The sequence below is a fragment of the Pomacea canaliculata genome, linkage group LG14 (genome assembly GCF_003073045.1).
Source record: "Pomacea canaliculata isolate SZHN2017 linkage group LG14, ASM307304v1, whole genome shotgun sequence".
Classification (NCBI taxonomy): domain Eukaryota; kingdom Metazoa; phylum Mollusca; class Gastropoda; order Architaenioglossa; family Ampullariidae; genus Pomacea; species Pomacea canaliculata.
In genome coordinates, this window is record NC_037603.1 from 3,592,340 (window position 1) to 3,612,962 (window position 20,623).

Here is a 20,623-nt window from a genome sequence, read left to right on the forward strand (position 1 = left end):
TTGTACAGCGATAAATGAAAAAAACAAAGCGTTTTATGTTCTTGCAGAAAGCAGAATTTCTTTGCTTTAAAGAGCTACGATCTGAACTGAACACCCCCACAGTTATATAGCGAATGATGGCAGACGATAAAATACGTTGGCATGATAAATGCATTTTCCATTCGGACATATAAATTTGATGCAGTAAACTATTTTACTCGTTATGAATGGCACAATGCCATTATTTGTTCACTCCAAAAGTCCTTCAAAAGTACAGTATGGAATGTTTACACTGAAAGTAAATCTTAGATTTAAACAGAAAGCTGTGAAAATCCACAATAACCGGCTGCGTAAACAACTTTTAGAGATGATCTCTTATTGAAATCATAATTTGAGAAAGCACATGAGCGTAGCAAAATTTTTTTTGAGTTTAGATAGATTACACTTTCAATTTTTAAGCAAGTATATAACATAGAAAAGAATGAAACTGGTTTTATGATTTTGTCACATTTTCTTAATCACCCACAAATTTCTTTCCCAGATCATCCCCTGTCTTTTACAAAGAGCTTTTGTACAGTGCAGATATAGATAAAGGGCTGAATCTCAGCTTGATAAGTCTCCTGGCTTATTTGTAAAATTATTCAGAAGCTGCTGGTATTAAATGAATATTTATGTGGCACTCCCAGTTCATTGTTAAAAAAATGAGCATATTTTATTTTCTCAAAATTCTCATAAGTATATATGTTAACCATATGTTGGCAGGCATAACTGTTGGTCAGTTTTACATATAGTTGCCTGCTATTCTTGTCCATGCCAAATAGGGCCTTGCTTTTGCTTCTTATCTTTTATTTTTCAAAGTTCTGATTTGTCTTTGAAGAAAACCCCAAATTCCAGGAAGTCCATGTGAAGCATATTGTCCCTTTTGCAAGCTTTATACAGTTTTCTGTTGTTGTATTGTTGGCACAGGAAAATGCAGAATGTGGCAATAAGTGGAAAGTAAGGATAAACTTTTTGTGTTATAATAAGTTAGTAGCTTGTTCTGGTCAGCTGCATGTAGGCATCCATTTAAAAGAAAATCTTTTCCCTGCAATTAAGGCTAGTGCAGAAACAGAGGTAATTTAGTAGCCCATGATGCTAGTTATGGTTAGTTTCAACTACTTTTAGAGATTGTCCACTTGTTTTGTTGTCCAACATGGCAATCAAAACTAGTATAAAAAAGGAGACTATGTGCATGCAAGTGTGTTGAGAGAGAGATGGATTGGGAAGCTGTCGTTTTTCAGGTGTGAATTTGACAACTTTTTTTTTATTGCCTGAAACAAATTATATGTCATCTTATCTGAGTGTGGTGATATTGATGGATGGGTCGGGGAAGGTTTGTAATTATGAAAAAATACACTGTGATCCTCACAAAATCTGGCAGGCATAGTCCTGTCATGTACAGTAAGATTATAGACTGTTTGGTTGGTGTGTACTGTCTCAGAGCAATTTTGTTGTCTATTTTCTGTGTTCTAAGAGGTTACGGATAGCTCCCAATGAAGAAAAAAAAAATCTGTCATGATAAGCAAATGGCAGTGTAGAGTGTGATGTAAGAGGACACTTCACAGGCTGAAGAACTTTTTATGCCAAAGAAAGTTGGGACAGGTGTTAGCCAACTTGTGCAGTTTTCCTGAAATCTGCTGGCCTCTCTGCATCCGTTGGGTTAATTTCCATTTAGCAGCAGTTACTGAAGCACCTTGTTGGCAAGATCTTGGTGCTTTACAAAACACACATGCAGACATACAAGGACACACGCATCATGACATGCATAATTGAGGTTTATAGAAGGCCATATGGGAACAAAGTTATGTAGTCCCAGCATGCACAATCAAAAACAGTAATCCAGACTGTAAATGCTTTCCCCCCCCCCCCCCCCCCACCTAAGTTCCAGTGATAGAATTGATCTAATAGGTGGAAGTTTTTTTTTTTGTGATTTTGGTGCCCATTGGGTTGCCTGCAGGATGTCTATTTGGCAAATCAAATTGAGTTCACAGGCTGGCTAACACCTGTTGTTCGGTGGATTGCTTACAAGTTGCCGCCTTCTTAGGAGGAATAGACACAGGGCGCTGTGGATCTCCTAACTGGCTCAGACTGGTCACTTAGTATATCATAGGCTAATAATACTACTACTTTAATATGTAGAGTGCATTCGCCCATCTGGAGGTGAACCTAATGCACTGTGAAAAATACAAACTTCCGAATTTTTCTAAAAATTTGTGATACCCATGTAACCCAACGTCCAAAAACCCTTTAAGAATGTTGGTTTCAGTACTCCAGTCAGATCTTAAATGAGTGTTTGAGGAGACGCGTATTCAAGTCATGTTACAAGGAATCGAACATAGAAAAATGCACTTCTCGGTTAAAGCAAGACTGCAGGTCGAGGAAGACGAGAAACGAAGAAGCAAGTCAAGACACGATTTCCCTATCTATATCTTTTGCATGCTGATTGTCGCGTTAGATTGCGTCGAGCTACCCGGGTAGCGGCACCCCGTTTTCTTTCTTCGTACCCAACACTGGTTTGAAATGGGGATCGGTCGGCCGTTTTCAAGACAGACAGCTGATTACTACTGGTCCGATCTGCTTCACTGGGAGGCACCATGAGAGAGGTAGTCAGTTCCAAGGTCTTGAGTATTTCACCGCCAACGTTTCTCAGTTCGTCTGTCCTTGATCCCCCAACAGCTTTTTTCTTCTGTCGTTTTGCTGAGTTGATCCCGTGGGGCTAATTCTTCCTGTGGAGTAGCCTTCATATCCAACCTAGCCCCTGGCCACCAAACATGCGCGAGCGCGCACACACACACACAGTCTTCCTCTCTCTGCTGGTGGTGCAGTCATTGACACATGCACCCAGAGAATCGCAAGTTCATGGTTCGACCAAGCTAATGCCATTGTCATGTAAGGAAGCATGTTTAGAGGTGTCGTGAAATCACAAGGCACTACGTCCTTCCTTTAGGTCGTTGAAAGGTTATTGGAAATGGCGACTTCACGTAAAACGACGTAAACTAGTTTACCGTAGGCTAATCGATATTCGTGTAAACAGGCGAATTGATATACAGGTAAACATGATTTAATTTCCTGCAGTATATTTCTGATCACAAAACTTATCACCAAAACTGCTAGACAAAGACCCAAAACTTGGTAGGAAACCAAAGAAATTCCCGCAGACGTAGGAAGAACATTCAAACTCCTGACAGTGGCTCTGGCCGAAAATTCATTTTTTCCCCTCAACGTTACAACGAAGAGAGGACTTACCGTACTGTCATGTTCTGTGGCAAATTGATAGCTTGTATGTTAGATTGGCACATAAGCTTGTGGTTGGGAAAGCGATATTTGAAAGGAGACCCGTGGGAAGAAGAAGCGGAGGGAAGAGTATTGAGCGGGAAAGGGAAAATTGACATATTCCGAATATTGTGTTACAAGTTAAAATGAAATAGTGGTGTCAGGGGTTGACAAACGGAACAGGAGGTCCGTTCCGTTTTTACAGGAAAACACGTTTCATTCCACACGGTATATCCCCGAGTTATATAACATATGATTGCTGTTGCACATACAGCTATACGTGATACACATTTCAATCCTCCTCCCATTCCGTCTCTCCATCCTTGCACGTGCACCGGGAATGATGTCGGGAGTCGCAAGCCGACAGCCAGATGGTAGGGAATCGGCTGGACACGGTAGCGGCATCTTGGAGCTTGATAACAAGAACTGGTTTTGCAGCCAGGCGTTCATCGTTCAAGAGGATGCCTTACCCTCCCCAAACCTACTCCCACCCCAATCCCGTACCCTGCAGCCTCGGACGTGAGCGTGGTTCGTGATCCTGTCTCGCTCATCACCTCCCGTTCTCCCACAATCCCCTCCCGGTAGTAATTCGGTTATCATCATCCTTGGCTTCGCGAACAAGGCAATGAAGGAAACGTTGGTCGGTTCATCACGGTAACCAAAACTCCAGTCAGTTCACTGTGTGCAGTCGAAGAGTGAACTATGAACTATCAGCTAGAACCAACGATGGCCTTGAACCATTCTCTCTAACCCAGACCGTGTCGTGCGTTTTCTTGCATCTGTAATCATTCATGCAACATTCGTCCCGCCTTCATCCCTCCCACTCTTAGAGAATGGAACTATCTTTTGCACGTGGGCTACGCGTCTGCTGTGAAAAAAAAAAATCTACTTTGTCTTTCTCATTTCTCCCGCGTGAGTGGGGTGTAGCGGGAGGTGGGTCGAAACGTATGCTCGCATCTTAACCAAACAAGTATTTTTGTGAAAGTTGTGCTGTTTCCTAATGGCTGTTGCTAACGGAGATATATGTGTGCACGTGCGTTCATTTATTAGAATTTTCTTCCTTCCATTTCTGTGGTTCGCGCCAGATGCTGTTCGCCTTAGACATGCCGCAACCTGAAAATAAATAATAAAAATAAGAGATTAGAATGTCCAGTCAGACAGACAGGGCCTTGGCGGTGGAGTGCAGGAGGCCGTTTTCTTTTAAAGTTTCATAACCTAGCCAGCGTGCGAGCTGAAACAGTTTCGCAAGAATCATACCGGCATCTCCTCACAGCCTTTTTTTTTTCTCTGCTGTCTGAGAAGCAGATGCACGTGTTCGTTTCTTAACCGTGAGTGTGTGCACCCCCGCTTTCGCAGACGCCGGCCCAAGGAGAGATGGAGAAACATACCAAGGGAATGTCTGTGATTACGGGTAAGTAAGCAACTGCCGTGACACGCAGACAGAATCCCAAGCCATACCTGCCTCAGCCGCTCCCTCCCATTCCCACCCCCACACATACACAACCCTGACCTCACCCGTGAACCCCCACCCCACCTTTTCGGCACTTCCAGGTTGAGGACGCGCAGCTGTTGGGATGCTTTCAGTGACATGAAAGTAAAAGGTCTTCACCGCCGTACGTTTCGCGGAACCAGCTTTGGAGTTTTTCCGATTTTCCGATCTCGGTCGACTTCGGGCCCAATCGACGAACTTGATGAACTTTGTTAGCCGCTATTTCAAATCGCATCAATATGTCGTCTCTTTGCTGCAGAGGATGCAAGCATCATCATCATCGTCGTCAGTAGCAGCAGCGGTGGGCCCGCGCGTCTGTCGGCAGTCTGGCCCTTGCGGCGCGGTGCGGCAGTTTTGATGTGTACGCGTCTGCCGTGTGGCAAGCGTACCTGTTCTTTTGGGGGCTGAGCAAGGCGTGGGTGAAGAGCGCATTGGGTCTCACAGCTGCTCTGGCAGCAGTTCCAGCCAGGAGGTTTAATTTTTTAAAAAAAAAGCTACCCCATCCCTTTTCACCTCGCTGTACACGAAGCTGCGAGCAGATGGACAGTTCGTTATTTTGTTTTCACTCACTCCCGTCTGTGCTGTGATACAGGAACATCATCGGTGCTCGGAGTGCAAGTATTGTCGAACCGCCGTGAATGCGTTCCCAGGAAGAGAGTTTGGAAGCAAAAAGTAAAGTAGGGTCCTGGTGTCTTGTGCAGCGATATGCATTTTCTATCAGGAAGGTTTTCGGGGTCCTGGCAGGAGGAAGGCGCACCGTACCTCAGGGAAGTCGGGACTAGTGCTTGTGATGGCGAGGTTACTGACTACTGCTGAAACTGTCTACCGACTTTTGGCGGCAGCGATGAAGTGTTGAGGAAGTGTGTGTGTGTTTGTTTTTTTGGGGAGAAGATTCTGTCTGCATTGTTGTGCCTGACGTCAGAGGCACTTTAAGCCTTGAGCAACAGGAATAAGCACAGTAGGACAAGAAGCAAAGTGGGTGATAACTGGCTTAAAGTTTTTAATTTTCGTCTTCTCCTACAAAGATTAGTTGTGGATGGCATAGTGGTAATACTGAACCAGAAAATGCATAGCTCGGATTATCCTGACGATTATATTGACATAGTGAATGAGATAAATGACTTCATTGCATCTTTGGATGGTGTTCCTGCAGAGGACAGCCAGCATTCCTTTGGTGGTGGCAGCAGTCTTGGATGTGGCAGTGGAAGTGGCGGCAGTGGTGGTGGGAGCTGCAGCGGCAGTGGTAGCAGCAACTTCAGCAGCGACGGTGGCTACGGGGGCAGCAGCAGCACCACCGCCGCCACAACAGGTCGAGGAGGGTTTGAGTACCAGGTGCCCCAGGTCACTGTCAGCCAGCACGACAGCTGCTTCAGCATCGACAGCCTCGAGCACGACTATGAGCCCATCGAGAACATTGTGATCGTCACACCCCCACCCACCCCACCCCGCAACCCCACCCCTGTGCTGTGGAAGTCTTCTGCAGCTGCCAGTGGTGGAGGTCGCAGAATGGCTGACGGGGCACCCAAGCATGTCAAAGCCATCTACAACTTTAAGGGGACCAACAATGATGAGGTGAGATTCAAAATATATACCAGCAAGTCTTAATATCATTATCTTGTAATAATTTTGAATGAATTTTATGAATTGCCATAGTGGCTTCTGTCTGCTGTTTTCAGTTAGTCTCTTTTCTGAGGATGTCACGTTGACTCCCCCCCCCCCCCCCCCCCCCCCCTTGACCTGTGACCAAGGTCTGATTTTCATAGTACCCTTGATTGTACCCCTGATTCTATAAAGCATAGTCAACAATCACAGGAAAGACAGTGGAAAATGAGTCAGATGTAGGTTCCCCTCACATTTGCACTTCCTCCCTTTTCTTCCTTCTTTCATTCTTGTCTCTTTTTTACCTACATTTTTTGAAATAATCACATAGAAGCAAAAATGTAGGAACAGAAATTGTTTTCCTCTAGTTCTATGTCAGATTAAGTGCACAAATCTAAAATAAGCTTTTGTTTTATCTGCACAATCCCTTGAAAGTGAGAAAAACAAACAGGTGATCAGCTCAGTCCCTCTCTCTCTCTCATTCACTAAGATATGCGCACAAGCACACACACACATATGCACAAGGTTATTTGTGTTTAAAGACAGGGTTGGAGAGTGTGCCATAGGTGAGTTTGTATTCCATACCTTTTAACCCACTCATCAGGAAGTTGACATGAAGAACAGCAGCAACAATAATAACAAAGCTAGTTGAATAAGGTCTTTAACACCTCCAAACAAAAGATGTTTCTCCCAGTATCATTTGTAGCATATGCTGATTTGATTATATATAGATGTGAGGCAAAGAAGAAGAAAAAGACTACATAATGCATGGCTGTACTGGCATGTACTTCTTTTAGTGTTTCCCATTGAATACACAAAGCAGTAATGCTTTGGGATTTTGATTGTAGAACGATCCATTTATTAGGTATACACTAAAAGAGGATACTGTTTTTGAAATATTTGTCGATTTAAATAGGTAAATCATGTATGGCTTTGTTGGCAGGAGTGTAATTTGCATACAGATTTGTGTCACATTTGCTAATTCAAGCTGTTTTGAATTACAAGAATTGTTAAATGGATGAATCTTTTATCACAAGTTGTATACCAATGTCATTTGATAAAGAGAGAGAAAACAGTGAACATTCAATGTAACAAAACAAACCCTTATGTTATTAAACAGAATTCTCATGACAATTAAATTATTGTTATCTAGCTTCTTAAAATGTGGCCAGAAATTGCCAGACTGTCTCAGGTTTTTGGAGACTTTTGTGTTCTAGCTCTAATTTGTCAGGCATTTCCCATGCCAAGGGAGATAAGGGCCATTGGCAGTGCACTTACCTGCTTATCTCACTACTTAAAAGGGTTGATTGCTGGGTGAATTAGAAGCCCTACTGAGCTTTCTTTAGCATTTGGGTTGCAGCCTTTCTTTTCACCCAGTGCTTCTTGCTTAAACTTTGAAAAAGGATTTTAAAATAGCTCTTCGGTTGCTTATTTGCCGTCCATTTTCCTAATGCTTTTTGTGAAGCATGAACATTTATTCTAGAGCTTTCCTTTTAGATTCAGAATTAAAAAAAAAATGAAGACAGTTGATTTTAAAATCTGTTTACAGAGAAAGTGTGCATACGCGCGCGCGTGTGTGTGTGTGTGCATGTCAGTTTCATGCAGGTGTTTGTGTAATATTTATGTAGTTGCACAGATTTTTTTTCATAAATCTTGGGTAGTGCATAAGTGGAGACTGGCAGATTAATCTCAAAACATATTATGCATGCCTTTTGGAGGGGAAAAACCGATTCATTTATATTGTGTCACATGAACTAAGGTGACATCATGCCGGAAAAAGAGTAAAGAACTACTATTTTTTTATTTAAGTACTTATTAAAGTTTAGCAGTCTGTGGCCTTTTTTCCTGTTGCTGTTTTTTGGATGGCTACTCCCACTGGGAACCACTGAGGTTTGGAGACTCTGGCTTGGGTTATTCTTGGTTATGTGCTCAACACAAGCTCACATTGCAGTATATTTTTTTTTTTGCCAAATTGTAAACAAAATGACCAGAAGTGTGAAGAAAATGCAACAGAAGACACTACTATTTATCTGTGTGCTGTCCAACAATGCTGTTGCCTTAACCCATGAAATTTTTAGAGCATTAACCACAGTATGGACTCCATACCATTTTGCCATTGATTATCATGAAGAAAATGTTTTACTGTTTTACTGAAAACACTGTGGAAAATACAATACCTATTTTATTAAAATGGCTGACGATTTAACGAGACAAGCTCTAGGCTGGAACCCACAGGAGAGGCGCAGGGTTGGGAGACCCAGACAGACATGGAGGGGATCAGCCCACGCAGCTGGCAGGACATGGTCCCAACTGGAAAGTGACGCCCAGAACCGGGTCTGGTGGTGGGGTGTGGTTGCGGCCCACGGGGGCGACTAGGATAAAAAGAGAGAGAGAAAGATTTTATTAAAATGCAAAAATCAGTGTAATTAACATGTACCCCAAATTACAATGACAAAGCATAGTAATGTTACAAAAAAATTTGAAGAGCTTGTATCGCAAGATTTGGTCAGACTTTTCTTCATAATTCTGAAAAAAAAACCCTGAGAAATATTGTTTTGATTAGGCCTACATTTTTGCTATTGTCACAAAAGTCAAGATTATTCAGCCTGAAAAAAATCTTATTACTGCCGAGCACATAAGTCACATACAAGCTTTGCATAAACTCCACACGATAATCTCCCACAACAACAGCAAGTGTCTCTAACTTTCTTCTTGTTCCATCTTGGACAAAAAAGGCAACACTGTTGTTTTCCTAGCAATAGAGTTGTATTGGTGCTGCTGTTGAAGGCTGGGAATGTGATGGAACTTGTATATAGTGTGCCTTATCCTGAACTTTATAGACACCAGCCAAAATCAGTACACCCATAAAGCAAAAAAATTTATTGTTAGTCATTTTCCAGTTATTGCCATAGGCTAGTTCGCCCTCCTTGTTCGTCCATTTTATAATGATGTCAATTATCGTACAATAAGGAAGCAACTTTTATAGGGTCCACCACTACATGATGCATTTTCTCGACCGAGAAAGAGCGGAAATGGACACCAAAATAGGTTCTAAAGGGATGTTATGAGTAATTTGATATAGATAAGAAGTGCCATTAGATCAGGCACACACAGGGAAGGCGAGGGGACAAATTTGGATGATGCAATGTTTATTTCTTGGAATTCCTCTGTAAGCATGTGGCATTTATACCCGGGGCCATACGGGCCCCACTTGTGATTAATTGTAGAATTTTAATTTTTCTCTGCTGTTTGAGGGTTAATTACACAGTTACTCTCATATAACAGATTCTGAAAGGTTTCACATAGCACATCGATAGGATGAAAGAAAACCCTACTTTGTTGTCTGATGCATTAGAAATAGCATCCTCAGAATGTTCCCTTGACATAAGGACATCTAAAAATATCCTGCCTCTTCCTTTGTGAGATATGATCAATTACAATCTCTTACAGGGTTCAACAGAACAATGTAATAACTGAAAGAGCATTTAGGGTTGAATGGTTCTTAGCAACATAGATAAAATAACATTTGCTAACTTTTTTTCCTTTTGATTTGATCTCTTGTGAACATTCTCTTCTCTAAAAAGTTATCTGAAATGGTTCAAAACTGGTGCTCTCACCCTAGATGAAGGCTTATAAGCTAGCACAATCTAGGGACTTGTAGGTTAGAGAAATCTACCATCATAAAGATGCCACGATCACTTCCTGTCCAGGGAGTGATTTCGGAGTGTTGATAAAAGTGGCTTTTATAATAAGGTTTTGATTTGAATAATCATACAGTAATACTCTTGCTATTGAGTTACTGTTCAGCTTATGCATGCCTGGTTTTTTATTTTTACATTTGCATTTTACAGATATATTTTTACATTTGCTCCCTCTGAGCCTTTTTTCTTTTTTCTCTCCTACTTCTCTCACTTTCCAGAAGGCAGGTGGTTACATGTAATGTGCTGTTGATTGACGAAGGCACTGTAGATAGCTGTAAAACCCAACAGAGATAATACAGATAAAAATGGCAAAGAGGTAACGGTATTGCTATCTTCGTGCCAACAGGAAGTTGCCCTTCTTGGTTTGTAATCAGCTTATGTCTTTTGCCCAGCATATTGCTGCCATGGCTAGATGAAAGTTAAGAAAATACAGAACGCCGATGTGTTCTCCATGATGAATAAATTAATCGTCATTTCCCAAAAGGAAGACACTCTACGTGTGTGCTTCCTAGGAGGGAAATAGAGAAGAATCTCCGCCTAAAAATGAGGAATTAGTGCTTACAGATAATATATTCTTCCCAGATAAAAATTTAACCTCAATTTTCTCCCTCTCTTTAAATATTTTTTTCCATCTCGGTTATTTACACAGCAAGAAATAACATATCTATGTTTTGTCTGTCTTTGTCATGTAGACAAGATGGTTATTCACATTTTATGCAGAAACCTTGTCATAATGCTGTACCTTTCAATTCTGGTGGATAATGTTTGACTTAACATGCTGTGCCATGTGATAACAAGTTTGATGTTTTATAAATTCAAAATGTTGTGTTACAGTTATGCTTCTGCAAAGGAGATATAGTGACTGTCACTCAAGTGGTGGAAGGAGGTTGGTGGGAGGGGACCCTCAATGGCAAGACTGGATGGTTTCCTAGCAACTATGTAAAAGAAGTGAAAGCAGGTGAACTATATCTCAGGAGCTTGCAGGCACTGAGTGTGCAGATGGCATTAGAAACTCTCTAGTTTGTTTCTGAATTTTGTAAGCCAATTAGAAATAAGAACAAGCTGAAAACACTTTAGTATGGTTAAGACATACACATACATTGTTACTTTGGCATACACTGCTAAAATCAAAGAAACATGCAAGGTTGTGGGTGATTATACACACATGCAATTGAGTTTTGATTTTTTAGAGGACTCATGATGCCTGTTACCAGCATTGCAAATGCAGAAGCTTCTTGACTGTGATCTAACCTCTTGTTTTCTGTCTTACACTCTATGTATGGGAAGTGTGAGGGTGGATGGCAGTTATTTTGACTGGCATAGAGCCTTGCTAATGTTATCAACATTTACTTAGCTGGTGGAGTGTGTGTGTCAATCCATGAACATCTGAATTGAATTGAGTAGTCTTTAAAGTTTATTTTGTTTGCAAAATTAGTATCAATACTTGAAAGAAAACTTCAAATATTTTCATGTGTAATTTTTTAAATTCTTCAAAGTAGTTTTTAAAAAAAAAAAATTGAACTGCAATTTAACAAGATTTTTGTAAACGTGTAAATATGTGCCATATCAAGCAAGAATGAGTAGCTTCCCTTAGTGCAGATGAAGGCAGTTATGGTTACTGACATTGTGAGTAGTATCTTTGCTACCCCCAGTGGCAGCTAGGCTATGGGAATTTTACCCTAATGCAGAAAGGTATTTCATTATCATTCAGTTAGTGAAATTACTTAGACTGCATTTTTGGTTCTTCATTAAGATGAAATATTTTGTTACAGCCCTGACTTGTTTCTGAATGTCAGATATAGGTTTGAAGAGTGCAAAAGGTGCGGATGTCCCAGTCTATAAGCGTGAGAGTATGCAGCTCTACCACAATGTGGTAATGATTTGCTTTCCATTTTGCCTGTTAACTACATTCTGGCACTCGAAGGGCAGACTTTGCTTTTGCAAATTCTTGTTAATGTTGCATTAATTTATCCTTCTTGTAAATAATAGCACACGTGCATTACAGTCATGTGCATACATTTGCTCTCTTGGATCTAGACTATTATATTCTTTCTCTTTCTCTTTCTGTCAGTCTGTCTCTCTCAAACACTGCACACCATCATATAATGTTTTCGAGCTGGAGATAATGTTTTCTTTTTTATTATATCTGTATCTAGGTGCTGAAAAATGTGATAGAGACAGAGAAAATGCATGTGTCAGAAATGAGCAAAGTTTTACAGAACTACTTCAGGCCTATACAGGCAAGTGGAATGTAAGTGTGATATTTCTTTCTTTTAAATCCATAATTTGAAGAAATTTTCAAACCAGGTGAAAATGGTGAAAAGTTTTGGAGAATGCGTTTGCTAACTTTCCCTTCACATCTAAAACTGTGGCATATTACATGTCAAATAATTGTTTTAACATAATTTTCATTATTATATCTGTCATGAGAGTGGGGAGACAGAAACCAATTTTATGACTGACATGAAAGTCCAAGAGCGAAATAGTGCAGACCTTGACACCAGTCAAGTCTGAAGTGACAGAAATATGTTCATTCAGCAGCCTGATCAGAGAGATGTGTGTGTGTAAGGGAAAACTTTCTACTGCATTGTTGCTAAAATTATATGCATTGGTGGAAAGATTTCCTTTTGTACAGATGCGAACACATGTCTGTGAACAAACAAGTGCATTCCTATATGTTGTGTATTACTATACATACATATTTTTTTTGCAGCTGATTGGAAAGTAAAGCCTGACAACTGATGTTTGTCTGTTTTTGCAGATTAAATCCTGCTGAATACAATCTTTTGATAGGAAATTTAGAAGAGATCATCACCTTTCAACAGTCTTTTTTGTCTGCCTTAGAGGAATGTGAAAAGTAAGTACTATACCTTAGAAATAAGATAATGAACTTGTATATTCCCATTTTTTTCTTGGTCCATTTCCTCATAAATTTGTGTTTAAAAATTATAAAAATAAATATTTAATTTATATAGAGCAGAATCATGTTCATATGCTAAATGCTTGATGCAAAAACTAGATTAATGTGTACTACATGAAGGAGCAGAATGGTGGGCAATGAGAAGATGAAGTACAAAAGACACAATGCAGAGTAACTAATGACACAGAGTTAGGGAAGAGGGAAGAGAAACAGGAAGAGTACCTTTAAAGAAGTTAAAGCAGAGCACAGACAACATGTACTGAATGCAAAAACCAACAAGCAGCCAATGAGGAGAGGAAAGGAGAGGAGTGACATGATTCCATTTATATTTTAGTTTGAGGATAAGATGTGCAGCAAAGTTCTATCCCTTCTTACAGCTTCTTGAATCATTGTCAATCTATAAATTTTGCAAGTTCTGTGAAAATGTAAAACACCCTGTATATTTAATCTCTTATATGCAAATTAAGACAGAAAGATGGATCCAGGCATTTGAAACCAAGTGTCTAAGGAAACAGTTCTGAATCTCTTACACAAAGAACACAAGTTCAACAGATTTGTATGACATGCAGTCACCACCCTTGCGGACCATCAAGAAAACTACTTGCAGTGGTGAAACGGCACAAACTGGTCTGGTTCTACCATTTTTCCTAGCACAACTCTTTATAAAAAACTGTCCTCCAAGGCTTCGTGGAAGGATGCCACTGAGGCAGAGAAAGAACTGTATGGAAGAAGTGGAAGAGTGGACTGGCCACTCCATGCAAGGCTCAATCAGTCCTGCATTGACCACTGTGAATGGTCACGGGTGGCACACCCTGGCCGTTTGCTGCATCTAATCGTCCCCAGACACTAGTCTTGCTTGGGTATTGGACGAGTTCGCTTGATGGATGGCTGAAGATGATGATGCAAATTTGCCTAGTGGATGATTTTGGCCATCAGTCTCTCGTAGACAGTGTTAAGAATGCATCTTTATTCTAGAAGATAAATGCAAGAGAATCAATAGCAAAATGTCTGCCACATATCAGAGTGTATTTTGGAGTTTTTTAATATTGTTTCAGACTTCCTCTTGTACAGCGGCGCATAGGGGGATTGTTCATGCAGTATGCATCTCGCTTAAAAGAGCTGTACCTCATGTACTGTGCCAACCACCCACGAGCTGTTTCTGTCCTACAGAATCATAGGTGAGACATTGCTGGGGCTGTCTTCATCATCATCTCCTTCTTGGTCTTTCTTCCATCTCATCACCTTTATTACTGGGTTGCATTAGTGACATAATCAGGGGTTTAGCCAGTTTCCTGTAAAGTGGAGTAGTAGAAGGGAACTGGTCTTTAGTTGACAAGAGAATGCCACAAGCCTTGAAAAAACTATTTAAAACTCAAAACTTTTCATTTTCTGCAGATAGAAACTATCGCTGTTTATAGCTGCTGTGGATAACTAAGAGTACTCCTCTTTGTAGCCAGGGCAAAAGTAGCCCTTATCAAAGTAATGAGTACTTGTAGTTGATGACTAATCTCACTATGCTGTTCATAAGGCTAACAGCCATAAGAAAGCAATGACTGCAACAGGTGTTATGACTATTGTTGTAACTGTTATATTTTAATGATTATATTTGATATCAAAGGTATATTGAAATTGAATTTGTGGACAGCCTGCAAGAATTGCTTTGAAAATAATTTGCTTAGGACATACATATCTTAATACTTAACTCTAGCTGCTTCTCACTATCCAAACTTTGTGGTGTTATATTTAAATAGCATTTGACCCATTTTCTCACAAAATTTTGCAAAGCTTTACCCAATATAATAAAAATCTGAAAGGGTTTCTTTAGTACCTTGATTTTAGAAAGTGGCATTTCAGAAATAAACCATTTTCTTTTTTGTAAAATGTAATAAAAAATTGTTTACATCTTAAAAGCATGCTTAGATTTGATGGTATTATACTTTAGTCTTTGTTAACAAACTTTTTAAGAACTTAATTATCACTTGATACATTTATACAGTATAAGTGATGAGAGACCTCAGTCAGTAACCACTTGTACTTTTTCTCGCCATGATATAGCCTTAGCTGCTGGCACAACCAACCAATCTTGAGTATAACGCTAACGGTCACAGATTTGTTTCACAGAGAAGCACATTGTCAGGCGTTTACTGTGCGTGGAGCTTGCTGTGACAGCTCAACATCAAAACTTCCTGGAGCAATTGTAGAACTCAAAACCTTTCAGTAAGAAGTAGACCTATGAGGGGAAAAAAAGTTTTTAGATCAGTAGCAGAAACATTCGTCAGTCCAGTATGAGGTGCATCTGTCCAGTGGGATTGGGTGCAGGTAAGTACTAGAGCCTAGTGATGGCGCGTGGGAGCAGGTGGGGGAGAGAAAGTTTTCTAATTAAAAACAGACATACACCTCATCAGATAACCTCAAAACCTTTTAGTTCATATAGCTGCAGTCATGGATCAGAGAACCACCGCAGCGAAAAACTATAGGGAGTTAGCTGCCCCTCCTCTTCCCCTACCGAGCAGCATTTCCGAACCACCATTTATTTACTAATTTCACAGACGCGACCGCGCTATAGATACCTGGAACCTGTGGGCGCAAATAGAGCCTCATTAAAATACTTCCCCGATTACCCACCACCCAGACGATAGAGCCTACCCGAGCTGTCTGCTTGTTCTTGCGCTGTGGCCCCGGCAGCATTGTTACCCTCGCTGGCTGGATTAACGGTGGGAAAGGTGAATGGGTGATGGTGGGTTGTCACAGCTGGGATGCACTCAGAGAGGGGTGGTGGAGTGTGTGCGTGTGACCATACTGCGCATGACGTGTCTGCCCGCACGCCGGAGGCAGGCAGTCTGCAATTTCTGCCTTTTTTCCTGCCGCATGGTGTAGTCCGCATGGTGCCTTTCAGGAGAACGGAGGAGATTCTGTTCGGTTGTCGTTGCCCACTAGGGTCGCACTCGGCAACGGGACGTCGGGTTAGCTGAAGTGAAACCCGACTGGTAACCACCTAGTGACCGCACAAAATAGGCGGCGGCTGCAGCAGACAAACCGCTTCCTTGAGATTCAGCACCAGCGGAGTGCGAGCGCACGTGCAGACCATTGATGGTGACGCACCAGCAGGAAAGAACGTTGTGGTTGACGCGTATACAGGTGGAATTTGGCAGCTGTCGTTTCTCCTTCTCTCCCGCTGAAAGTAGTTTAGCTTACAAACAAAGCAAATAAGTTTAAAAGTAAGATTTTAGTGGCTGTGCAAGAGCCATTCAACCATCTAGTGCGCGTTCCTAGCTGTTGGCGAGGGCTGAAGTTTCTAAGGCCACGGCTCTGGTATGCTTGACTCGTTATCTCGCAGCCCTTTGCGACGAGCAAGGACGACGATGTGGCGCGTTGAAGATGATAATTGACAGCGCTTCAGCGAGTCCCCAATGACACTATCATCAAGACCCAGCTCGTCAGCCCACTGCCGGACGTATTGCACGTGCAGAGGTCACAAGCCGAACGTACAGCCGCAGCTGGATGGAGAACGGCAGTCAGCGGTCCTCGGCCTTCTTCATGTGCCTGGACCGGAAGCTGTGCGGATCGGGTCTGGAATGCTTCTTTGGCAGCTGCCTGCCTTCAGCCAGCAGGTGGAGCTGCATGGGCTGTGTGAGCCTGTAATGTCTTGGTGCTTGGGAAAGCTGTATTCAACTGATCTATAGCATGCCCAGTAAAAAGAAAGCTGCCACAATTTCTGTTGGTGCGAGTGTTGCGGGTGGAAGTCTGCTAGATGTCTTTTCCAAACCTTTGGGCCTGCTTTTTTAGAATCAAACTGTTTCCCCGTACATTTTCACTGCCTGTCCTTCCCCACCTGAATGCAGTATTTGTGTGTGTGTGTATTTCAGGGAGGAGCTGAGACAGTTCATGGAGAACTTAGGATGCCCGCCGCCAGGTACAAATCATCTGACCACATACCTGTCCAAGCCTTTCACCCGCCTTGACCGCTACCCGAGTCTGCTGAAGGAGCTGGAGCGACACATAGAGGTGAGACCTTATGATCTCGAGCAGTAGGGAACAGGTGGAGGCCTGAATGCGCCTCTTGTGCTTGCTTTTTCTCAAACATGTGTATTTGTTTACGTCCGTGCGTGCGTGCCTGTTGTGCTAATGTCTGCAACAGTGTTTATCACCCAGAAAAAAAATGTTTGGATCAACATTTTTTCGTAACTCTGAAAAATGTGGTACGGCACGATGACGCGCTGTTGGCACAAAAGTAAGTTTATAAACACGCACGTCTATAAATATACAAAAAAGATAAGCATGTTTCACACACAAGTTTTAGGAACATAATATGATTTTTTTGTGTATGAAATTTGAATGAATAGATCGGAGATTTATACGATACTTGTAACAATGGGTAGCGAATCACAAATTTCATTTTAAAATGTCGCACTAAAAGAAAATGAATATTTTGTTATAACAAGGACGATGCATTTATTGTATTAACTTTGACGACTTACCATCTCGGGAACACTTTTGGTCTGCGCGGATTGGGTCTTAACACTGACCTCTGGTTACGAACATCTACCAACCGCGAACGCAGAGATTTCCGAGACAAAATAAGTGCCTTGCCTGCCAGGATTCCACGAGCATTATTTTCGCAGCCAGAGCTCACGATCTCCGGCTTTGCCCGAGAAGCCCTTTGCCTTCTCACAGTGCGCAGGCGCAGGGGTCAACAGGTCATGTCCGCCATTTGTTGGACTATATTCCCAACTATATTCCCAAAGTATTCTTTTTATGTGTTTGGAATATTTCCATATTTTGTTTACTGTTTGACGCTCACGTATTATTTCAGGGATAATCTGGTAAGAATACATCGTTTAATTTTGACATTAGTACTAGAACCTTAATTCTTACTCGGTATACATTTTTGTTCTTATCATTTGCTGACATAAGTAAAACTGTAAATTACATCTAAATTAGAGCAGACTGCAACATTTCTTGAATCTGTTGACATCGCCGGCGCGAGGGAATGTGGGGCCTTGAGCAGATAGAATTGCGGGGCCTTTGGAAACCGGTAGAACATACGCACTTGCTGGTGCGGGGCCTTGTCCCCTGCTCATCTACCTCCCCCACCCTGCCTTTTAGCGCCGGCTGTGCGTGATCCCTCATTGCAGTTAGGTATGAAAATATAGTTTGAAAAGACGTCTGCACTCGCCCTTTTAGTGTCGGGCAAAGAACTCTTTTCAGCCCCGACAGATCGGGCACGGAGTTGTCAGTCGCTGCCGTCATAAAGATGCCGCTTTTTGTTTTTGTCTCTACAGATGTAGACATGGAGTTTTCCCTTTTTTAGTTTTTAAATGTGAGTTAGTGTGGGGGGAGTCTGACTATAGCGTTGACCGAGACAGAAACCAGCGTCAAGTGCCCTCCCTTTTACCCATGCCACAACCTTTCTCGCGACTGTACCCCCAAAGGGTGAAAGTATGTCGGCGGGTACCCCTCGCGCGTACGTTCGCGCATAAAAGTACTTATTTTCATATTGAAACAATAACTATTTATGTCGCTGCGTACCTCTGCATAACCCTTGCCGTAACCCTAGGGGAACGCGTACCATCGGTTCAGAACCGCAACACTAAAGCCTCACCCCTCCGGTCAGGAAGACTAACCATGCCAGTAAAATCTCTTTCCTCCCCTTAACGTTTTGATAAGGTGTCGTGTTTTTTTTTTTTTAAAGTTTCACCAGTGCAAAGTCGCCATGTGAGGCTGATGCGAGAGCAGGTGTGTAGTAACAAAACTTAATACCTGTTGCAGGAGAGTCATCCGGATAGGGGAGACACACAACGAGCCATTGCAGTGTACAGGGACATAGCTGTGAGTACCCCTATTTTGTCTGAACACGAATTTAAAGAAACTGTGGATCAGCTAATATTTAGAACCTTCAGTCTCCTCAGCTTGCTTCTAAGTCATGCGGCGCACAGATAAAACTGTGGTACATAAGGCAAAGATTTTAGAAAAACCTAAAGTCTTTTTTAAATCATTTAAGATATGCTTTCTTGGCCTATGTAGGTTCAGAGACTACAAGTTTGATTACTCCTGATGTTTTTATACATTAAGGCTTAGAAAGAGTAATGGGGTGTATCTTCCCTCATTAGAGATGAATGAATCTGGAAAGTTCGTGCCAAACATAACATAATACAAATATGAACGTATTTCAGAAAAGATTTTCAGAGAAAGGTGTCAGAGAATCAATGTAAACTAAAATAGGGTAGAAGATAATGTGTATTCATTTTGTTTTAGTTTGTCAGAAAAAAGAGTTTTCTGTATATCTTGTTTGATTTAGATGATTTACTATTTTGTGTTCAGTATGAAACAAGAAGTACTATTTTGTTTTTGCTTTTTTTTTCAATTTTAGTATCATTTGAATTGATGGGAATAAGAAGACATAGAGAAGGTAATGGATGGGCTCTTTCTGCAGCGAGTCATTTATTAAATTTTTTTTTTTTGGTTTCTGCTTTTTCAACAGAATTCATGTATGGAAATCCGAAAGCTGAAAGAGATGGAGTATGAAATCCTCACAAGTAGTATTCAAGGATGGGAAGGGGAGGTATGTGAGAACTTTTATGGTGTAATAATTTCCTTGTATATCTATCACTATGTGTGCTGATGACAGTGATGGTGTAGTAATTTCTTTGTATATCTTTTTGTGTGTGTAGTTATGTGTTGATGACTGGTGGTGGGAGGACACCAGTTGGGGAGGAGGAGGAGGAATTAGTGTTTTACAATGAGCCAGCAACTAAGGCTATATCACTGCAAAGCAGCCAACGGTGTAAACAGAAGTTATATGCATGCAAGAAATGCAAATCTTGACATAGAGTATTATTATTGTTTCATTATTACAGATTTTGAAATAATAATTGCCTGGCTTCTTTGTATGTATAACCATTGACATAAAAAACATATCTAACTTAGGTTTTCGGGCCAGTGTCTGTTATCTTCTCTCAAATGAAAAACCAGCATTTTTATAGTTATCATTTCTGTTGCAAATTTTATACACATATGGAAACTGTTTGCATGCAGAGTTATTTTAGTTTTTCTCCTTTATAATTTTGTTAATCTTGTCTTTAGCCTGTTTCTAGGGTATTGTTGTAGTAGAGGTTGTAGCCTGTCTTTTGGTTAAAAAGATCTGGAACCAATAAGATACTAACAGAAGCAAACAAGAAACTTTTTTTGTCCTTGTCAGTGGATTAATTACCATCAGATCTTGATTTGAGGGGATTTAATCAATGATAACACTTGACTTCCATCCTCCCCCTCCTCCCCACACAGACATATACACACAATAGGCATTGTTATGATAATTTTACAGGAAAATCACGTAAGACATTGTAATGATTGCTTTTTCCCCTCCATGCATTTTTAACACCAGGACATTCGGCAGCTTGGCGAGGTCACACACCTGTCACAGGTTAAGGTTCACACACAAACAGGAGAAAAATATGAGCGAATTTTTGTCCTGTTTTCATCGTCACTTGTGATGTTGTCAATGAGTCCTCGACTGTCTAGCTACCAGTATGAGGTAGGAGCATAACAAGAAATATTTGAGATTTTTACCAGTTTGTAAGAGCAGAGGAAGAAAGACGATCTTGTGTGTGTGGAGAATGTATA

At 41.2% G+C, this 20,623-nt stretch overlaps 1 protein-coding gene across 16 annotated transcripts in view; it reads left to right on the forward strand.

Annotated features, from left to right (window-relative positions):
* Positions 1-20,623, forward strand: part of LOC112555924 (rho guanine nucleotide exchange factor 7-like) — a 39,201-nt gene that overhangs the window by 315 nt on the left and 18,263 nt on the right. For all 16 annotated transcript variants that reach the window (XM_025224516.1, XM_025224519.1, XM_025224518.1 and 13 more), the window contains exons 2-11: positions 5,934-6,352; positions 10,915-11,038; positions 11,877-11,953; positions 12,237-12,331; positions 12,842-12,937; positions 14,056-14,178; positions 16,867-17,005; positions 18,770-18,829; positions 19,482-19,562; positions 20,385-20,534. In XM_025224516.1, coding sequence (XP_025080301.1) covers positions 6,287-6,352; positions 10,915-11,038; positions 11,877-11,953; positions 12,237-12,331; positions 12,842-12,937; positions 14,056-14,178; positions 16,867-17,005; positions 18,770-18,829; positions 19,482-19,562; positions 20,385-20,534 — 1,011 coding nt within the window. In that variant the 5' untranslated portion in view covers positions 5,934-6,286. The remainder of the gene's footprint in view (positions 1-5,933; positions 6,353-10,914; positions 11,039-11,876; positions 11,954-12,236; positions 12,332-12,841; positions 12,938-14,055; positions 14,179-16,866; positions 17,006-18,769; positions 18,830-19,481; positions 19,563-20,384; positions 20,535-20,623) is intronic.